The 17,809-nt window shown below is 42.4% G+C and overlaps 1 protein-coding gene across 4 annotated transcripts in view; it reads right to left on the bottom strand.

Annotated features, from left to right (window-relative positions):
• The window catches only part of aff2 (AF4/FMR2 family, member 2), a 176,930-nt gene that overhangs the window by 95,077 nt on the left and 64,044 nt on the right, over positions 1-17,809 (bottom strand). For all 4 annotated transcript variants that reach the window (XM_010899611.4, XM_020046169.3, XM_020046171.3 and 1 more), the window contains one exon: positions 16,965-17,809. This exon is cut by the window's right edge and continues 73 nt beyond it. In XM_010899611.4, coding sequence (XP_010897913.1) covers positions 16,965-17,809 — 845 coding nt within the window. The remainder of the gene's footprint in view (positions 1-16,964) is intronic.

Below are 17,809 nucleotides of genomic sequence, written 5' to 3'. Positions count from 1 at the left end.
GAACATGCTCCGGACCTCAGTGTGGACAGGTTAGGAGACGGCGTTGCTGTTGGCCAAGCACCCTGCTGCTGTAGTATACTACCACAGTAGTGCCGGCTCTCTGGTGGGCCCCCCGATACTACCACAGTAGTGCCGGCTCTCTGGTGGGCCCCCCGATACTACCACAGTAGTGCCGGCTCTCTGGTGGGCCCCCCGATACTACCACAGTAGTGCCGGCTCTCTGCAGGGGCCCCCCTCACCCTTCCACAGTGGTGTCAGCTCTCTGGAGGGCCCCCCCCCCCGATACTACCACAGTGGTGTCATCTCTCTGGAGGGCCCCCCCCAGATACTACCACAGTGGTGTCAGCTCTCTGGAGGGGCCCCCCGACACTACTACCACAGCAGTGTCAGATCACTGGAGGGCCCCCCCTGATACTACCACACTAGTGTCATCCCTCTGGAGGGCACCTCTGACACACCAACAGTAGTGTCAGCTCTCTGCAGGGGCCCCCCTGATAATACCACAATAGTGTCAGCTCTCTGCAGGGGCCCCCTTGGTATTCCCTCAGTCGTGTCAGCTCCCTTCCCCTATCTATCCCCATTCCATCACTCCGCCTCTCTCTTTCTCCTCTCTTCCTCACCCTTTTTTCTCTGTCCACTCCACTAAGCCCTCCTCTCCTTCACATTGCTGCAGCTGGAACAAGTGGATCTGTGTCTGCAGATACGGTTAATGCTGAGAAGGAGGGCATAGCCGGGTCCCTGCATCACACAGCCAGAGGACTTTAGAAAGCCTTTATCATTAATTACCATAAACAACTGGTAAACAATCATATGAAAATGTACACAGACATGATTGTGCAACTCATTCCTGTTGCCAAGAAAAAATGTATAACCTTGAAATAATTTATCTCTGCGAGCAAACATCCACTTTGGTATTTTGATTAGCTAATGCAATTTACAGGTGGGTCCTAATGTGTCTGTTATCTCCCCACAGCGCTCTAATCAGCACACAGTGGGACCAGAGCAGTTACACACGCAGCCAATGGATGACTGTCACTTTGTATTCGAACCTTCATTAAAGACCAGAGTACATATTAACAAACACTATCTTCACAATTCTACAAACAGAGGCAAGATAGAGTGTATCCCCAAGAGGAGAGTAGGTACACATATCCTCTCTCCTTCTCCCTCTCCCACTCTTTTCTCTCTGTCGCTGTCCATCTCATCCTTTAACTCACACTGACTTACAGTACACATGCACACTTGAATTGAATTCCATCACTAACTAGCACTCACAAGCTAACGGAAATCTCTGAGAACTGAAAAGCATACTGTTGAAGCACTTCTCTTTGCTCCTACAAGATACATATGCACAGGACTCTAGATTTCATGATATACCCCTCTATGACATTTCAATTAGTTTAATCTTACATTTACAGTGTGAGTGTGTCCACATTTTAATCACTAACAACACTGTTTAACATTTATATTTCAGCAATTCAACCACTGTGCATACAGAAAGATACAGGAGCTCCAAAGTGACTAACAGTACTTTACTGGATTTCACTTGAACCATTTGACTCTTACAAAAGGTTTTTCTCAGATACTCAGAAGTATTTTGGGCGCTAAGGATCCAGAAGCTTCATCATATGTGTTACTGTAGTTGTCTACATGACCTCAGATACATCTCTCATGTCAAAGACGATTTAAAGAGCTACTTTTTGTTTGATGTTTTCTTTAACGGTAACTTCTGGTCCCAAGGTATTGACTTAACTTATCATGAATCTACATTGGAAGTAAGTAAAACCATAAAATTACCAAGTGATCATTTAGAAAGTGACTTCTGGCTAATCTCTCAATAAATTAATCAGTGAAGTAAAGGTCAGATAGAACCACTGTCAGATTAACACTCCCTCATAGCATAGTTCCAGTGCATCTAGCTAGCTACCACCACATTCATTCATGCCATGTGTGTTTGCACAAAAGCTGTGTTGTATTTCACACCACCATGCTTACACATACACACTCCAGGACATTTGATTACGCACTGGGTAGAGAAATTCTCATCAATACTTCCTCTGGAGCTGAAATGTGCTCAATTTCCGAATTTTGGAATACACTAAACTCACAGTCGACTCATGAGTTCAAAGTCTAATTCAACTGATCTCTCCCAACTGGATATATCGCTTCAATTGAAGAATTTTTTTTTATATTTCTCACATTAGGAGAGTAAATGAGGAGAGTAAATAAATACATCATAAAAATAATAATGAAAAGTATGCAACACTAATAATTTTTTGCTATACAATAGAATTGGAAATTAATATTAAGGTCCAAACAGAATAAAGTGGCAAATAAAGCATTTGCAGTATACCTGCATATCAGGTGGGGAACAGGAAATGTTTAAATTGTAAGTTAATAAATAACAGTATAGGCATTTGCTGGTAGTAGAAATGAGTCTGGTAGCAGCAGTAATGAAGTATAATTTGGATTTAAGTGATAGGAAGTAGAATTGAATTTAATGAAATTAAAATAAATTCCACCCAATTATAGAACTTCATTGCAACTGACAGGTCACACCTCCAGATATCAAATAACACAACTTTTCTCTAAAAAAAAAATTAAGCCTTTCCAACAACCATTTATTTAGTTGTGCTTCTTTTTTAAAGGTTGTGGGGTAAAGTTAAGTGTTAAACTAGTTCATTATGGGAAATGTGGCATGTTCATACATACAGCTCCGGAAGAAATTAAGAGAACACTGCACCTTTTTCTTTCCTTTCCAAAAAAGGTGAAAAGGAAGCTTTTGAATAAGGAACAGAAGGGTTCAAATTAAGACGCCACTGCAAATTAAACACTTCTGTTCCTCACTTAAAACCTTCCTTTTCAACTTTTTTTTAAAGGAAAGAAAAAGGTTCAGTGTCTCTTAATTTAGTAAAGTTAACTTGAAACTTACTGAATAAATTACATTTTCATTAATTAAAATTTCTGAATTTCTGATTTGAGCACAGCCCTGCACATGATGGTCTCATTATGTGGGTGGGTGTGTTTGAGTTTCCATCTTTATTTTACTATGCTTGGGAGAGAAGTTAAACAAGTACAATTCAGGAATCAATGTAGGCATTTGGGTTAAGTTGGGTTTGGGTTAGGTTTAAGGACAGGCACAACTAGGGTCATGGGTTATCATTAGGGGTTAGATTAAGGTTTAGGTGTATAGGTTAAGAATAGACATGATATGGAAATAAATGTTGAGTCTCATAATGAAAGATAAAACCAAAGGGTCTTACATTTCACAAACCTGGTAAATATTATTTGACCTTGTGCTGGTCCTCACAAAATCGTACATTGCTGTTTCAATTTAGGATTAAAGTTAGGTTTCTGAGGTTAAGGTTATTGGGTGACTTACAGTACAGCCAACAATGAACTTGATGAGTGGAAGAAATAAGCACAATTCGTTACCCTGTTACCACAGAGATCCTATAATTCACAATTCTAGAATCCTATGAATTATAGACCGATTCTTTCCTTCCTCCCTGACAGTTCATTCTTCACCCAACACATTGCAGATTTCCATAAACCAAGCGGATTTAACGTGTGAAGCACTGACGCAAGAAACGCAAACCATGTAAGCTCTGAGAAAATCCAAGTGAGAATCTTCTCAATACCTCAGGCTCAACAAAATAATCTCCAATTAAAGTGTTATAGGGAGAGGCAGGCTGGCAGGCAGGGGTGGCGTGGAGAACTACTGAGAGAGCACAGGGGTAGCTGAGGGGTGTGAATTGACCCCAGAGTAGGCTTGAGTTTCCATCTGAAAGGCCAGGGCTGGGCCAGGGCTACATTTAAACATGAGCAGACAGCCAGTAATAAGCATCATCCATCACGTCTTACGTTTGGCTCGGTGACCACCGACTCTCAATAAACAGACCAGTTTCACCTGAGTCATCAACACCTGCTTACTGCTCCGACTGATCAGGGTGGCTTCACTGTGCCGGGCCAAGAAATAACCACAGACACACTTACCTGTGCACACACACGCTTACACAAACAAACACACAAAAGCTTGCACCACACACACACACACACACACACACACACACAGAATCGGAGCACACACTTGAAGATAAAGCGGAGTGGATAAGGTTGTCTCCAGGATCTCAGTCAGTAAATGGTAGCTGAGGGATGATCTGACCTTGATATTTATGCTCAATAGACCCATGGGGCTCCAGTCATAAGATTTCACTCTCACAGCAAAAGCCACACTGAGACCCTGCAAATCCCTTTGTCATTCATCTGGATCTAATCGCACCGTACATCTCTCTGTTTTATACTCGTATTCTCACTCCCTAAAAGCATCTGAAACCAAAATAACAAACTATTTCTCCCAGATGATAAATAGGGTTTGGTCTCCGGTCGGGCCACCTCTGTATTATGTATTCATGGGTTTCTAAACTGCCTTTAACTGCCTCTGCAGATGTGAAATACTCAAAATTCCACTTTGGCTTTTCTGTGTTAAATTTGCATATCTGGTCATGCTCTGCTTGACATACTCACAAAATTGCACAGCGGGTATTTTATTACAAGCCACCACAGATATTCAGCGACAGCACAGAGCATCAAAAATAAATTAAAAAGACTAAAGAGCTACCAGTAGGCCACATTCTGTATTGTTTTGTAATGCCTAGAGCCATAAAGTGTTTTTCTTTTTCCGGGCAACAGACATGAACCATGGTTGGGTGGTGGAAAGGGAAAATAATTTAGGGACTCAGGGTTTTCTGTAGCATTAAATTGACTGAGCCTGGATTTCTAACGGCTTAATGTAATGAAACCTCAATGTAGTCTGTATTTGCCACTTCTTCCTTAATGGTATGAATGTAATAGTTGTACAACAATATTTCCCAGGCTTTGAGATATCATGGCATTTTATCATGGCAGCTTTTCAGGCAATTGATGAATAGATACACTTCTACAATTAAGAAAGCAAAATCGAGTTTTATCTCAAACTCTTTGACCTAAACCAGTCTGAATGACTGTTCACCTGAATATACACAGTGTGTACTTACTGATGGTGTGACATTAGGTTTCATGGGCATAATGAAGAGTGTCCCGCTGATCAATTCTTGTTCAGGTTCTTTTTCCTATACACTTGATTTGGTTTATCACAAACAAATCAGCTTTGTTGCAAAAGCCTTTCGTGAACTTAAATGTTTCCTTAAGGCAGACAATACCATGGAATTGGTATTTGCCAAATCACATAAAACACCTATCAGTTAATTTATATATAGGTAAATTATTTTCAAAAAGCATGTTGATTAGTTGGTTAAGAAGTTAGGAAGTACATTTGGCTTATTTTGTTGGAATAGATATAGATTTTTTTTTAAAATGGTTAAGGGGTTTTGTTGACAGGCAAGTGGCTACACATGACTATCTACAGCAGTGTTTAAACCCTGCTCTTGGACGCCCCCCTGCTCTGCATGTTTTAGATCTCTCCCTGCCCTATAACATACCTGATGTAGCTCATGAAGGGCTTGATAATGAGCTGATAATTTGAATCAGGCGTGACAGATTAGGGAGAGATCTAAAACATGCAGGGCAGGGGGGCGTCCAAGAGCAGGGTTGAGAAACACTGATCTACAGTAAAGTGTTACTGGCACCTTTGGTCACTTCATGAATCATGGGTGTGGGGGCAAAATGGCAGGTTAATCACAGATTTAAATGTCATTAACTTTTGGATTACTGTAACTGAAGTACTCAAACTAACGTAATCCGATTACTTTGATATTAAGAGGCATTAGAAGACAAGTAGGAACACAACCAATTGAACAACTTTAGTGGGATCAATCAATGTTAGAGTTAACATAACTGGCCAAAAACTGAATGTGCATTTTACCTGGTTATGTGCAGTGCCTTGGGAAAGGGTATCTTAACCAACATCAATATGACTGGGCTACATCTCTACAAAAATATGTCAGATAATCATTCATTCCAATTCACCCAATAACCCTTGATCTTCCAGAATGACTTTATATCTGAATGGAACCCAAACATCTAAGGATGTGTTAGTCTATATAGTATGTTATTTGTGTTTTATTCATGTTTTTATTGCTTTTGAACATTGTTACAAAAAAGAAAAGGATTTTCAAAATGCAAATTACAGAAATAAACTGTGATTAACACCTGCACTCTTAAGCTTAAAGTCAATGTCGTCAGCAGCCAATTATAACAAATGATCACACATTTCTGAGATCCAGAGCAAGCAGAATCACATGGCCTGTCTGTATAGAGGTGGCCGCATCAAATGCAAATCATCACCTTTTGGCAGAGTGCTTCCCGATACACCTTTCCTCCTCAAACGTCTTGATAAAATCCATAATATGTTCGATCTTGAAGGCCGTGCCATGTTACAGTATCTGTATCAAGTATTTGCAATCCGATTACAATATTTTAGCTGCTAACGTAATGGATTACAGTTACTGTTCCTTTGTAATCCATTATTATCCAACTATGTGTATGAAGGTCAACAGCATATTTCATATTCTCTGACCTTTATGCTGGTAGAGATTACTAAGAGAGTTTGTTAAATCTCACATGTATACATACCCCAGTGAAAAGTTGTACCACTTAAGAGTTCCAATAATTTTGTAGGGCGATGTAAGTACTGTAAGAAAGTTAGTGGAATATCAATTAAATAACACAGAGTGCCTTCATCCCACTTTCTCAATATGATGATTCATGTAATGGATGGGGCTGGATCTATGGGAGGATTTTTTTTTAATCACTTTCCACTACAATTAAAGCAAACTGAATCCACAGGGTAATTGTGTTGTGAAGCCATCACTCTGTATTCATAAGGGCTAAAACTAACAGAAAACATGTGGTGCGAAGGAGGAGGCAGGGAGGAGAAGACGGGTAGAGGAGGGCTTGCATTTGATGAGCCCGTAGATCATTGTGCATGTAGGGGTGCTTTGCAACGCAGTCTTACCTCCGAGCCATTGGGAAGTCAAGCAGAAATTCTCTAATTCAATATCTAAACATGCTGCAGTTTCCTAAGAGGCCAGTGCAGAATAGAACTGGGCATCTTCCACTAACAGATTACCAACCACAACTACTATAGCTGGAGGATTATAGAGACCAGATGAAATAAAAATCAAATGTTCACACCCGTCTAAATCATTTCATAATTATTTTTGTTCAATCATTTTAACTTCAAACTCTTCCTAAACTGCAAGCCTAAAACTACCCCTCTATTCCCTTACCCCAGAGAATCAACATACAATTGTATTTATTTTCTTTTATATATTTTTATTTGCTAACATTATGTCTATTCTGTCCTTTTTCCTCGCAGAAATGTATTTAAATATGAATCACTGATTCCATTTACTTCCCTAAGAGTGTTAATTAAAAGGGACAATTCAATGGATCCTAAATGTATCAATGGTAATGTAACACTTAATTCCAGTGTCATTTTCCGTTTGAAAGCGTCTGAGTTCAGAGGTTCTTTAAAATCCTGCTTAGAGCAAAAAGTATGTCCAGACAAGCAAGGAAATAATGAGGATCAGACAGCCTGCCGAGAGAAACAACACCTTATATGAATAACAGACATAGAAACACTCATTCAAAATACTTGAGTTATATCGCCACAAAATTTCATCTCAACTTGCCTAAATGTATAAATTATAATATAGCAATCATTTCGTAGAAAACAGGGTTATTATATACAAGGGTTGTGTTGACATTTCAGCAGAAATGTGTAAACAGGTTGTGATTCTAGCAGCACTAATAAAATGAATTTTATTGTGAATGTGTTTTTTTTTTTGTAATCTTGGGTTGACAAGCAACCCTGAAAAAAAAAAAAACAGGTTTCTGATGGGTATTATGCAAATGATCCCAGCTGTTACTAATAATGGGGAAGCCTTCTAATAACAGTCTCCTTTTCCAGGGAGAGGAAGAGAGGATGCCTCTTGTGTTTCCCTATAGAGCGCTACCTTATTCTGTTTTTAGGGGTTTCTGGAGGATAGGGTCTACTGCGTTTTCTCATAGGTTCTCATCCCGGAGCACAATGCGTACCTGGTGTCTAGGCTTGCATAGCCAGACTTTGGGCAATTGAAAGTGTTGTTCTCCTTAAAACCATATGGCAAGTATGGCATGCAGCAGTAGAGCCTCGACCAAGACCCTGCAGAGCTTCCACCTCATGGCATAACACTGATAAACATGACTGCAAAATGACTCCACAGATACCCAGACTGCATTTTCCCATTGTTCCACAAACCTTTTAGTACAGAATTTAGGCAAACACACACGCTGCTGGCACTATTTATTATCCATTCTGTTGCCTAGACACCTTATTTCACTTATTTGTACCTCAACTACCTCATGCCCGTGCACATTGACTCAGTACTATCTGTATACAGCCAAGCTAATGTCAAGCCTTATTGTTGTGTTATTCCTTATGTTACTATTCTTCTATCCTTTATATTTTTGTTTTGTTTTCCCTTTCTTATTTTCTTTCTTTCTTTCTAACTGAACATTGTTGGAAAATGGCTGATAAGGAAGCAGTTAACTATTAGTCAGGACTGTTGTTTTACGAAGCATGTGAAAAATAAAGTGTAAAAGTGTAAAAATAGGAAAAATGTGGTGGCTTCACATTAAAAATAGTGGCTAAGAAAAGCAGCCTTCTGAAGACCCTATTCAGTCCAAACTCCCTTTGAAAAAGCCTGAGGTCAATTTCCTATGAGAACCTCGAGAGGTTCTTAAAGCCAGAGTTAAAAGAATTTAAAGAACAAGCACTAAAATCAGATAGCTGTTATTAAAGCATGGCACATTCGGCACCGACACTAAGTTGTGAACAGACTACAGTACAACAGGACAGAATATCTACAGGAAAAAAAACACAAAAGACCATTTCAACCTCCAAGTTTCTATGATCAGTTCCACTGTTCCACTGTGATATTCATCTCAGCTTTTTTCTCCTCTTTTCTTGAAGCTTTCTTCTCTCCTGTCTGTTTGTGAAGGCTCTGCCAGTGCAGAGACGCCGTACATCCCTTTGTGTTTATTAGTCACATTACCCACTAGATCAGTACCAAAGACAAGCATTAATGAACTCAAATTAAACATGAAGTCGTTTTAAACAAAGGCGGATGGGAAGAACCCATCAAAACTGGGAGCGGGGGGTAAAGACCAAGGAAGCGTGTGTGTGAGACTTAGTGGGTGACCTAATTGTCACCCGCGACTCAGCGCTGTCAATTTCCATCTCTTCTCACCAGGCCCACCTACGGATGTGCTACGCTCCCCGTAAATTGTATAAATTATGATATGTAAATATGATTTTTAACATCTCCTCTGATCAAAGTGCCTTTCTGTTTTCATTTGTGTCATATTAGAGAGTCATTAGTGGGAGCCTACAGGCAGTATAATATACCACAACAGAGGAAAAACTGCCATGTCTGGATCAAGGCTCTTATTTTGTGGCCTCTGATCTGTTCAGGATCAGGTGTAAAGGGTTATATAAATGGTGGAGTAGAGTTTAAAGCAGTTACAAGATCAGCCTGGAATCAAAATATGTAATTGTAAAACCTGTTGTCACAAACAAGTCTAAATGGTGCTCTTTGGCATCCATCCAAGCAGGGGAAGAAAGGCCAACCTGGACATACTCTCTCCCCACTCAACAGCCTCTCAACCGCAGTCTCTCAGGGTGTGCTCTCAAAGCAAATCCAACCACTTCAGCCAGCCACAGGCTCTCTCTCTCTCGCGGTGTGTTTCCCTCTGCCAACCAGTTGAGTATGTGGCGACTAATACCTCCTTGTCATCCCCAATTACACTATCTTGTAAGGATGATTTTTGTTTCTAGGTTCATTGATCGCAACATAAACCCCAAGTAAACACCTCTGCTTTTACAAAAAAAAAAGGACTCTGTACCCATTCATGAAAGGCTGACTTCAAAGCCAAATTCAAGCTCACAAACTTTGTTAGCTTGGATTTGGCTGATTGAAATGTCAAAGTTAAAACGTATGCGTTCATAAAGGCATGTGGTTGAGGGGCAAAATAGGATACTCAGTGATAAAAAAAAAAAAAACTACTCCTGTAGGAAGGAACCCTTGTGTGTGAAAAGGACTGCTTCCAGTCCTGACTGGTGATGGTGAAAGGTTAGTTCTGGGTAAGATCACCCCCCCCCCCCAACCAACTCCCTCTCTCTCTGTGAGTCTTGGCAGGGTTGCATAATCAAATGTTCCTGGAACTGACTTAATGTCAGTCCAGTGAGTCTACGAGAAAGCTGGGAAGGACAGAGAGCCTGCTTCCACAGAACGGAAGATAAAGATTTCTGCCCCATGACGCCGGGGGCTATTTTAATCAACCAACATCAGGCAGTGTGACTTATTTCTGCTCTCAAAGGTCATTTTCACACACACACTTTCTGAACAGTAGCTCAAATCAGAGTTTGATTATTTGATACGTTGTACATTTGGTCTGGTTGGTTTAGTATTGCAATTGTCAAACAAACTAAAAAGACCTTAAACAAACATGTGTTCATGGCAGTCGTGTATATGGGAGACAAATGATCACGCTAACTTAGATAAACAAAAAGCAAAACTTGCATATCCCCATATTACATATTACATTTCCTTTGGTCTTCCAATAACACACACATAAGCCATGCTATTCCAATATCAATAGTCTATAATTTTTCATAAACAGTAAAATGTTTTGTTGTACTGTACTCGTACTGTTCAATGGCAATAAAGTTGAATCTAATGTAAACACATTTACCACACTTAAAAGAATTCATAACATATAACATAATATGAGAAAATATATTTACAATCACATTGGGGAATCCTGGTCAAGAACAATCACAGGGGACCCTGGGAGAGCGGTTCAACTGGCCAATATATATATATACTCACCTAAAGGATTATTAGGAACACCATTCTAATAATGCGTTTGACCCCCTTTCGCCTTCAGAACTGCCTTAATTCTACCTGGCATTGATTCAACAAGGTGCTGAAAGCATTCTTTAGAAATGTTGGCCCATATTGATAGGATAGCATCTTGCAGTTGATGGAGATTTGTGGGATGCACATCCAGGGCACGAAGCTCCCGTTCCACCACATCCCAAAGATGCTCTATTGGGTTGAGATCTGGTAACTGTGGGGGCCATTTCAGTACAGTGAACTCATTGTCATGTTCAAGAAACCAATTTGAAATGATTCGAGCTTTGTGACATGGTGCATTATCCTGTTGGAAGTAGCCATCAGAGGATGGGTACATGGTGGTCATAAAGGGTTAAACATGGTCAGAAACAATGCTCAGGTAGGCCGTAGCATTTAAACGATGCCCAATTGGCACTTAAAGTGTGCCAAGAAAACATCCCCCACACCATTACACCACCAGCACCAGCCTGCACAGTGGTAACAAGGCATGATGGATCAATTTTCTCATTCTGTTTACACCAAATTCTGACTCTACCATCTGAATGTCTCAACAGAAATCGAGACTCATCAGACCAGGCAACATTCTACCAGTCTTCAACTGTCCAATTTTGGTGAGCTCGTGCAAATTCTAGCCTCTTTTTCCTATTTGTAGTGGAGATGAGTGGTAGCCGGTGGGGTCTTCTGCTGTTGTAGCCCATCCGCCTCAAGGTTGTGCGTGTTGTGGCTTCACAAATGCTTTGCTGCATACCTCGGTTGTAACGAGTGTTTATTTCAGTCAAATTTGCTCTTCTATCAGCTTGAATCAGTCGGCCCATTCTCCTCTGACCTCTAGCATCAACAAGGCATTTTCGCCCACAGGACTGCCGCATACTGGATGTTTTTCCCTTTTCACACCATTCTTTGTAAACCCTAGAAATTGTTGTGCGTGAAAATCCCAGTAACTGAGCAGATTGTGAAATACTCAGACCGGCCCGTCTGGCACCAACAACCATGCCACGCTCAAAATTGCTTAAATCACCTTTCTTTCCCATTCTGACATTCAGTTTGGAGTTCAGGAGATTGTCTTGACCAGGACCACACCCCTAAATGCATTGAAGCAACTGCCATGTGATTGGTTGATTAGATAATTGCATTCATGAGAAATTGAACAGGTGTTCCTAATAATCCTTTAGGTGAGTGTATATACACTGAACAAAATTATAAACATTAGGTGATCGTCGTGGATGAATGGCACAACAATGGGCCTCAGGATCTCGTCACATTATCTCTGTGCATTCAAAATGCCATCAATAAAATGTACCTGTGTTCGTTGTCCATAACACACGCCTGCCCATACAATAACCCCACCGCCACCATGGGCCACTCGATCCACAACGTTGACAGCTAACCGCTCACCCACATGACGCCATACACATTGTCTGCCATCTGCCCTGTACTGGGATTCATCCGTGAAGAGAACACCTCTACAAAGTGCCAGACGCCATCGAATGTGAGCATTTGCCCACTCAAGTCGGTTACAACGACGAATTGCAGTCAAATCGAGACCCGATGGGGACGAAGAGCATGCAGATGAGCTTCCCTGAGACGGTTTCTGACAGTTTGTGCAGAAATTCTTTGGTTATGCAAACCGATTGTTGCAGCAGCTGTCCGGGTCACTTGTCTCAGATGATCTTGAAGGTGAAAATGCTGGATGTGGAGGGCTGGTGTGGTTACATGTGGACTGCGGTTGTGAGGCCAGTTGGATGTACTGCCAATTCTCTGAAATGCCTTTGGAGACGGCTTATGATAGAGAAATGACCATTCAATTCAGGGGCAACAGCTCTGTGGACATTCTTGCAGTCAGCATGCCAATTGCAGCATGCCAAAGTCCCTCATAACTATCTATGGCATTGTGCTGTGTGATGGAACTGCACATTTTAGAGTGGCCTTTTATTGTGGCCAGCCTAAGGCACACCTGTGCAATAATTATGCGGTCTAACCAGCATCTTGATATGCCACACCTGTGAGGTGGATGGATTATCTCGGCAAAGGAGAAGTGCTCACTAACACAGATTTAGACAAATTTGTGAACAATATTTTAGAGAAATAGGCCTTTTGAGTACATAGAGAAAGTCTTAGATCTTTGAGTTCAGCTCATGATAAACGGGGGCAAAAACAAAAGTGTTGGGTTTAGAATTTTGTTCAGTGTATATATATACACACACCATATATTTTGGTGTGTATAACACAAAATCAATCAAGGCCATTACTATCAGCAGTGGGATTGGGAGAAGAAACATGACTATATTTGGGAAAGATCTTCTCTGGGTTCAGGTCCTCATGTCAATACATTCCTATTATCAGTTTAATTCGAGTGATTCCCTGTTCACACGTGTGGCAGTCCAAATGACACAGAAAGAACCACGGCCATTGCTATGCAGCACAGAGGCTGTCCCTCACTCCCACACTCAGTCCATGCCATGGCAGAGAGCTGACAGACAGGAGCCAGGAGTTTGATGGGTGGCTGGCTTTCAGACAGACGTCAGAGAAACAGACCACTGATTCACAGCCTTTATGGAATGATGACATCGTAATACTCTGGCCTGGACAACAAGCCCCTTGTTACACATCGCATTCATATAATATGGATTGTAGCATACTTTCTACCAGTATTATCAATGCATACACTTCACTCTTTCAAAGAGGCTCAAGCCCTCTCAGGTACAGTAAGCAGAATAAATAGACACATATTCCATCCTCGAGGCTAACACAACTACAGGCATTTTTAATATTTTACAAATATAAAATTCTCACCGCATTGAATATGTTAAATTTGTCTCTCTTTCGTATTCAGCGTCTCATCAAGACCTTGTGCTTTAACTGGGCTAGCGATAAGGCTGTTAGTTCCATAAAGCCTGTGTTAATTCCTGGTGTAATAACTGTTTTAGGAGGGATCAATAGGTGTTATCTGCTTGTCAATGTTTCATACTCCCTCCATGACACAGAGGCCTGGGCATAGGGTGAATGAAGCTAGGCCACTAATCAATAGCCTCAGTGATAACAGGATGCTTCCAAAGCCATTTAGCAAACCTTATCACTCTGGGAGTGTATCCTTAATCTGTCCAAATATTTATTCCAGGGCCATAGCCGAGGATTCGTGGAACATTTCACACACGTAGAAGGGGACAGGTACCAACCCGTTCGATTTAAAATGTAGATGAAACCAATTCAGAGGTGATTTTCTCAATTCAGAGGGTTAGGTTTGGGGAAGGAGGATAATACTTGAGCTTGAGGATAAGGTAATCTAATTTGGTTTAAAACAACAACAACAAAGCATTGTGTAGGGATGGGCTTCAATACACGGCCATGAGGGGGAGAGTAATTACCAAGCATGCATATTTCCACATACGCTTAAAACCATATTATGCAGGTGGGACTTGAAATATAGCCTGGAAGGATTTTTACAGGCTTTAGGTTTTCTATACACCTGTGCTTGTTGAGAAAACTGGATAAATAAAGAAAAAAAAAATCTGAATAATAAGTCAAAACAACAGCAAAACCAAGGGATCTCATGAGAGTAAGCTCAACAGAATCTACTCTTTTTAACAAACCAAAGCCGAGCAAAATCAAATCAATGTCCTTGAAGATGTTCTCTTCTCCTGAGAGACATTTTTAAAAAGAAGTCTCTCTCTCTCTCTCTCTCTCTCTCTCTCTCTCTCTCTCTCTGTGTCTCTCTCTGTGTCTCTCTGTGTGTCTCTCTCTCTTTCCCTATTTCAGTCTGCCTGTCTCACTCTGGCTCCGTTCTCTCTTGCTATCTGCATCTTTCTCTTTCTCTCTGTGTCTTTACCGAGTGACTCATCTGTCAGTGAGCGAGTGGAGACGGCGCCCACCACCACCACCCCCATCTTCTCTTCCCAGCTGGGCCATGCACTGCTCTGCTCTGCGGGGGTCCCTCTACTCCCCACCCCAGTTTCTTTCCCAGTCCAATGACAACATCCATCTCCATTTTCCTCCGAGTTGACCGCATACACGGCACAACAAGCAGCTCTTCAAATCCCCCAGGTTCTCAGTCCTGCCACATGCTTAACTGTACGGTGTAACTCCACCATATGCTTCCAAGCTTCGCGATACTGCAGTTTTGGAGCGGGGAATAGCCTTCGACTACACTATTAAAGGAAGCGAGCAGCTGGTTGGCTCATCATGGTTGGGTGCCCGTGTGTCAACCTGTTCAATCATATGCCAGTCTTGTTTATTGTTGCTTATCTACTTATTTCTTTGTTAGCAGTACTGGGACATGGTGTGTGTAGATGAGGAAGTCTCACAGAGTAGGCTCTGTTTTCATTGCACTCCCAGCTTCCATCTGTAAGAAGGAGAATACTTCAAATGCAGTTCTTTGTTGAAGAGTCAGTGTGGCTTGGCCTCCCACATGACAGACTCCCTATGGTGGCTTAATTAGTGAGGACGGCCACCAAAGGCAGGCTATGGGGAAGGCGTCAGACCAGGGGCCACAGGGGATTCATTGATAAGGAGCAGATTCAAGAGAAAGTAAGTCCAAATTCCAGAAGAATATTAGATGCAGTTTCTTAAGTGAGCACTTAAACATCATCCTTGCATTTCTTTGAGGTCAGGAATAAGAACCAAATTAATTTGCTAATGTAATAACTGTGATGAATGAATGCTCCTTTCTGCTGAGCAGAGTTACTGAGGCCTCTGTTTGGAGTGTCCTTGAAGTCTTAGCCATGATTTAATTCTAATCCAACTCCTGTGAAGGAAACTAATACAGTACATCAAACATACCTCTAGATACCTCAGTGTATACACAACCATCTCCATTTCTTATGTCGGTCTGTCTAATAATTGTATGGGCAAAATGTATTTGAATTCTTTGTAGCTATTTTATCTATATACCCTGTGCAGTTGTAGAGTGAGAAAGAAGGGACTTGAACTTATTGGCTATTCATACAGACTGCATTCCATCCCATTAGGTGGATTTTTTTGGGGGTAAAATAATGAGTGCTGGATCTCGGATCAGAAGCCATTAGAATGGATGTTGTGTTAACCTGCTAAGCTTTCAAAAGCAGTAGACCCATTTTGTCTGTTTCAAAAACATCCTCCAGCACGCCACTGGCTGAGAGCTGAGACAGATGCTCCCGGCATTAAAATGAACATTTCTTGCCTCCTGACATTCAAACAAGATAAATAGTTGAGGCTAAAGCAGTCATAATAACAGATTCTCAGCCACGCTAGGGTTGCTGACACACAAAAGGACAGACATGAGAAGCTTTACAATCCCAATTCACCCAGAGTAAGATGTCCCAACTGGGTCAAAATAAGACACTGCACGGAGGGATGAATAAATTGTTGATTCTCATCAAACAAAACTTTTCCTGAACCGCTAGCAATTACTAATGATTGTTACTCTACAGTGCTGTGGACCTTTCAGAAACTACAACGTGTTTATCATCTTCCTGCATGCATGGCAAGCCAATATTGTGAGAGGAAACAAGCCAAAGTCATGTAGGGTAAAACAAAGGTGTAAAGAGTATTACACAGTACATAAACCTATAAGACCATACTCAAACTACTGAAATACAGTCCCTCAGTGGAGCCAAAACAAATCAATGTCAGAACTGTTTAGATGAATAAGTGAAGAAAATAGCCCATAAAAATAAAATGGTTATTAATAAGGAGTGATTTTCCTCCAGAGTTGAATGCTTCATACTGAGGTCTAACGTGTGTGTGTGTGTGTGTGCTTGCGTGCAGTGAAGTGGATAAAAGGCCCCTTAAACCTGTGCCCCTCAGCTGGCTAGGTTCAGGCTCAGGAGCCCTGCAAGCCTGAGGAGTGAACAGAACGGCTGATTATTCATGAGGCCGCTCCATTATGTCAGGCCTAGTCTCTGCCAGGACTCAACAAAAATCAGAGGGAAAGTCACAGGCCAATCTTAACCGGCTGAACCTCTTTCCCATCCCAACAACCAGAGAATCTAACACAGCTCAGGTGGCCAGGTCCCCTGTGAAAACACGGAATGCATATACGTGTACAAACGTATGCGCGCACTTCAGAGGGATCACACGGGTACATACCTCGCCGGCCTGTGTCAGGGTTAGCTTGGGAAGCTTGCTTTTGGAGCCCGTTATGCCGGGGCCAAAGGCCGAGTTGCTGTAGTCGACATCCCCCGCTTCCAGAGGAGGCTTGAGCTCTGGTGAGTCAAGGGGCACCTGGTCCTGACCGTCCATGGGTCGGACATATGCCGTGGGCTTCTGCTGCTGCACAGCGCTGGGCTTGACGTGCAGACCCTGGGGGAAGGTGGGCGTTGAGAGGCCACTGGGCAACAGGGAGGTGGAAGCCACAGGGGAACCGGACCCATGGGGGCCCGGCTCCTGCTCCAGGGGAGACTTGACATGAGCGCTGCCGTCCTTGTAGACACCGTGCTCGGCCACAGACAGGGCCTTGGATGCTTGCTGCTGCCCACCACCAGGCCTCCTGGAGATGGTGGAGGCGGAGGAGGGGCTGCTGCCGGACGACTCTCCCTTGAGGCCCGCAACGTCGCCCTGGGAGCTGAACAGCTCCTTGTGTCTCTGGGGCTGCAGCTGCTCCTGGCTGGAGGTGTGTTTCGTCCTGCTGCAGGCTGGACCCCCCGCCCCCTGGGAGCTGCAGCTGGATCCGTGGGCACCCCGGGACCAGTCGGAAGACCGTGACTTCTTGGAACTCTGATGGCCGTGCAGCAGGCTGGAGCTAGTCTGGGAGGAAGAGGAGGGCGGAGGGGGCATAGAAGTGGTATGGTGCCCCGTGGCTGTCCTGCTGCTCCCTCTCTGGCCCCCCTCGGTGAACAAGCTTGGCTGGTCTTGCTTCTCCACAGGGCCAGGGGTCTGGGGAACAGAGTTCTTCGGGATGCCCACCAAGTGGCTCTGGTTGGAGTGACTGGTGA

Source organism: Esox lucius, chromosome 4 (genome assembly GCF_011004845.1).
Source record: "Esox lucius isolate fEsoLuc1 chromosome 4, fEsoLuc1.pri, whole genome shotgun sequence".
Taxonomy (NCBI): domain Eukaryota; kingdom Metazoa; phylum Chordata; class Actinopteri; order Esociformes; family Esocidae; genus Esox; species Esox lucius.
This window is presented reverse-complemented; position numbering and strand designations above follow the sequence as displayed.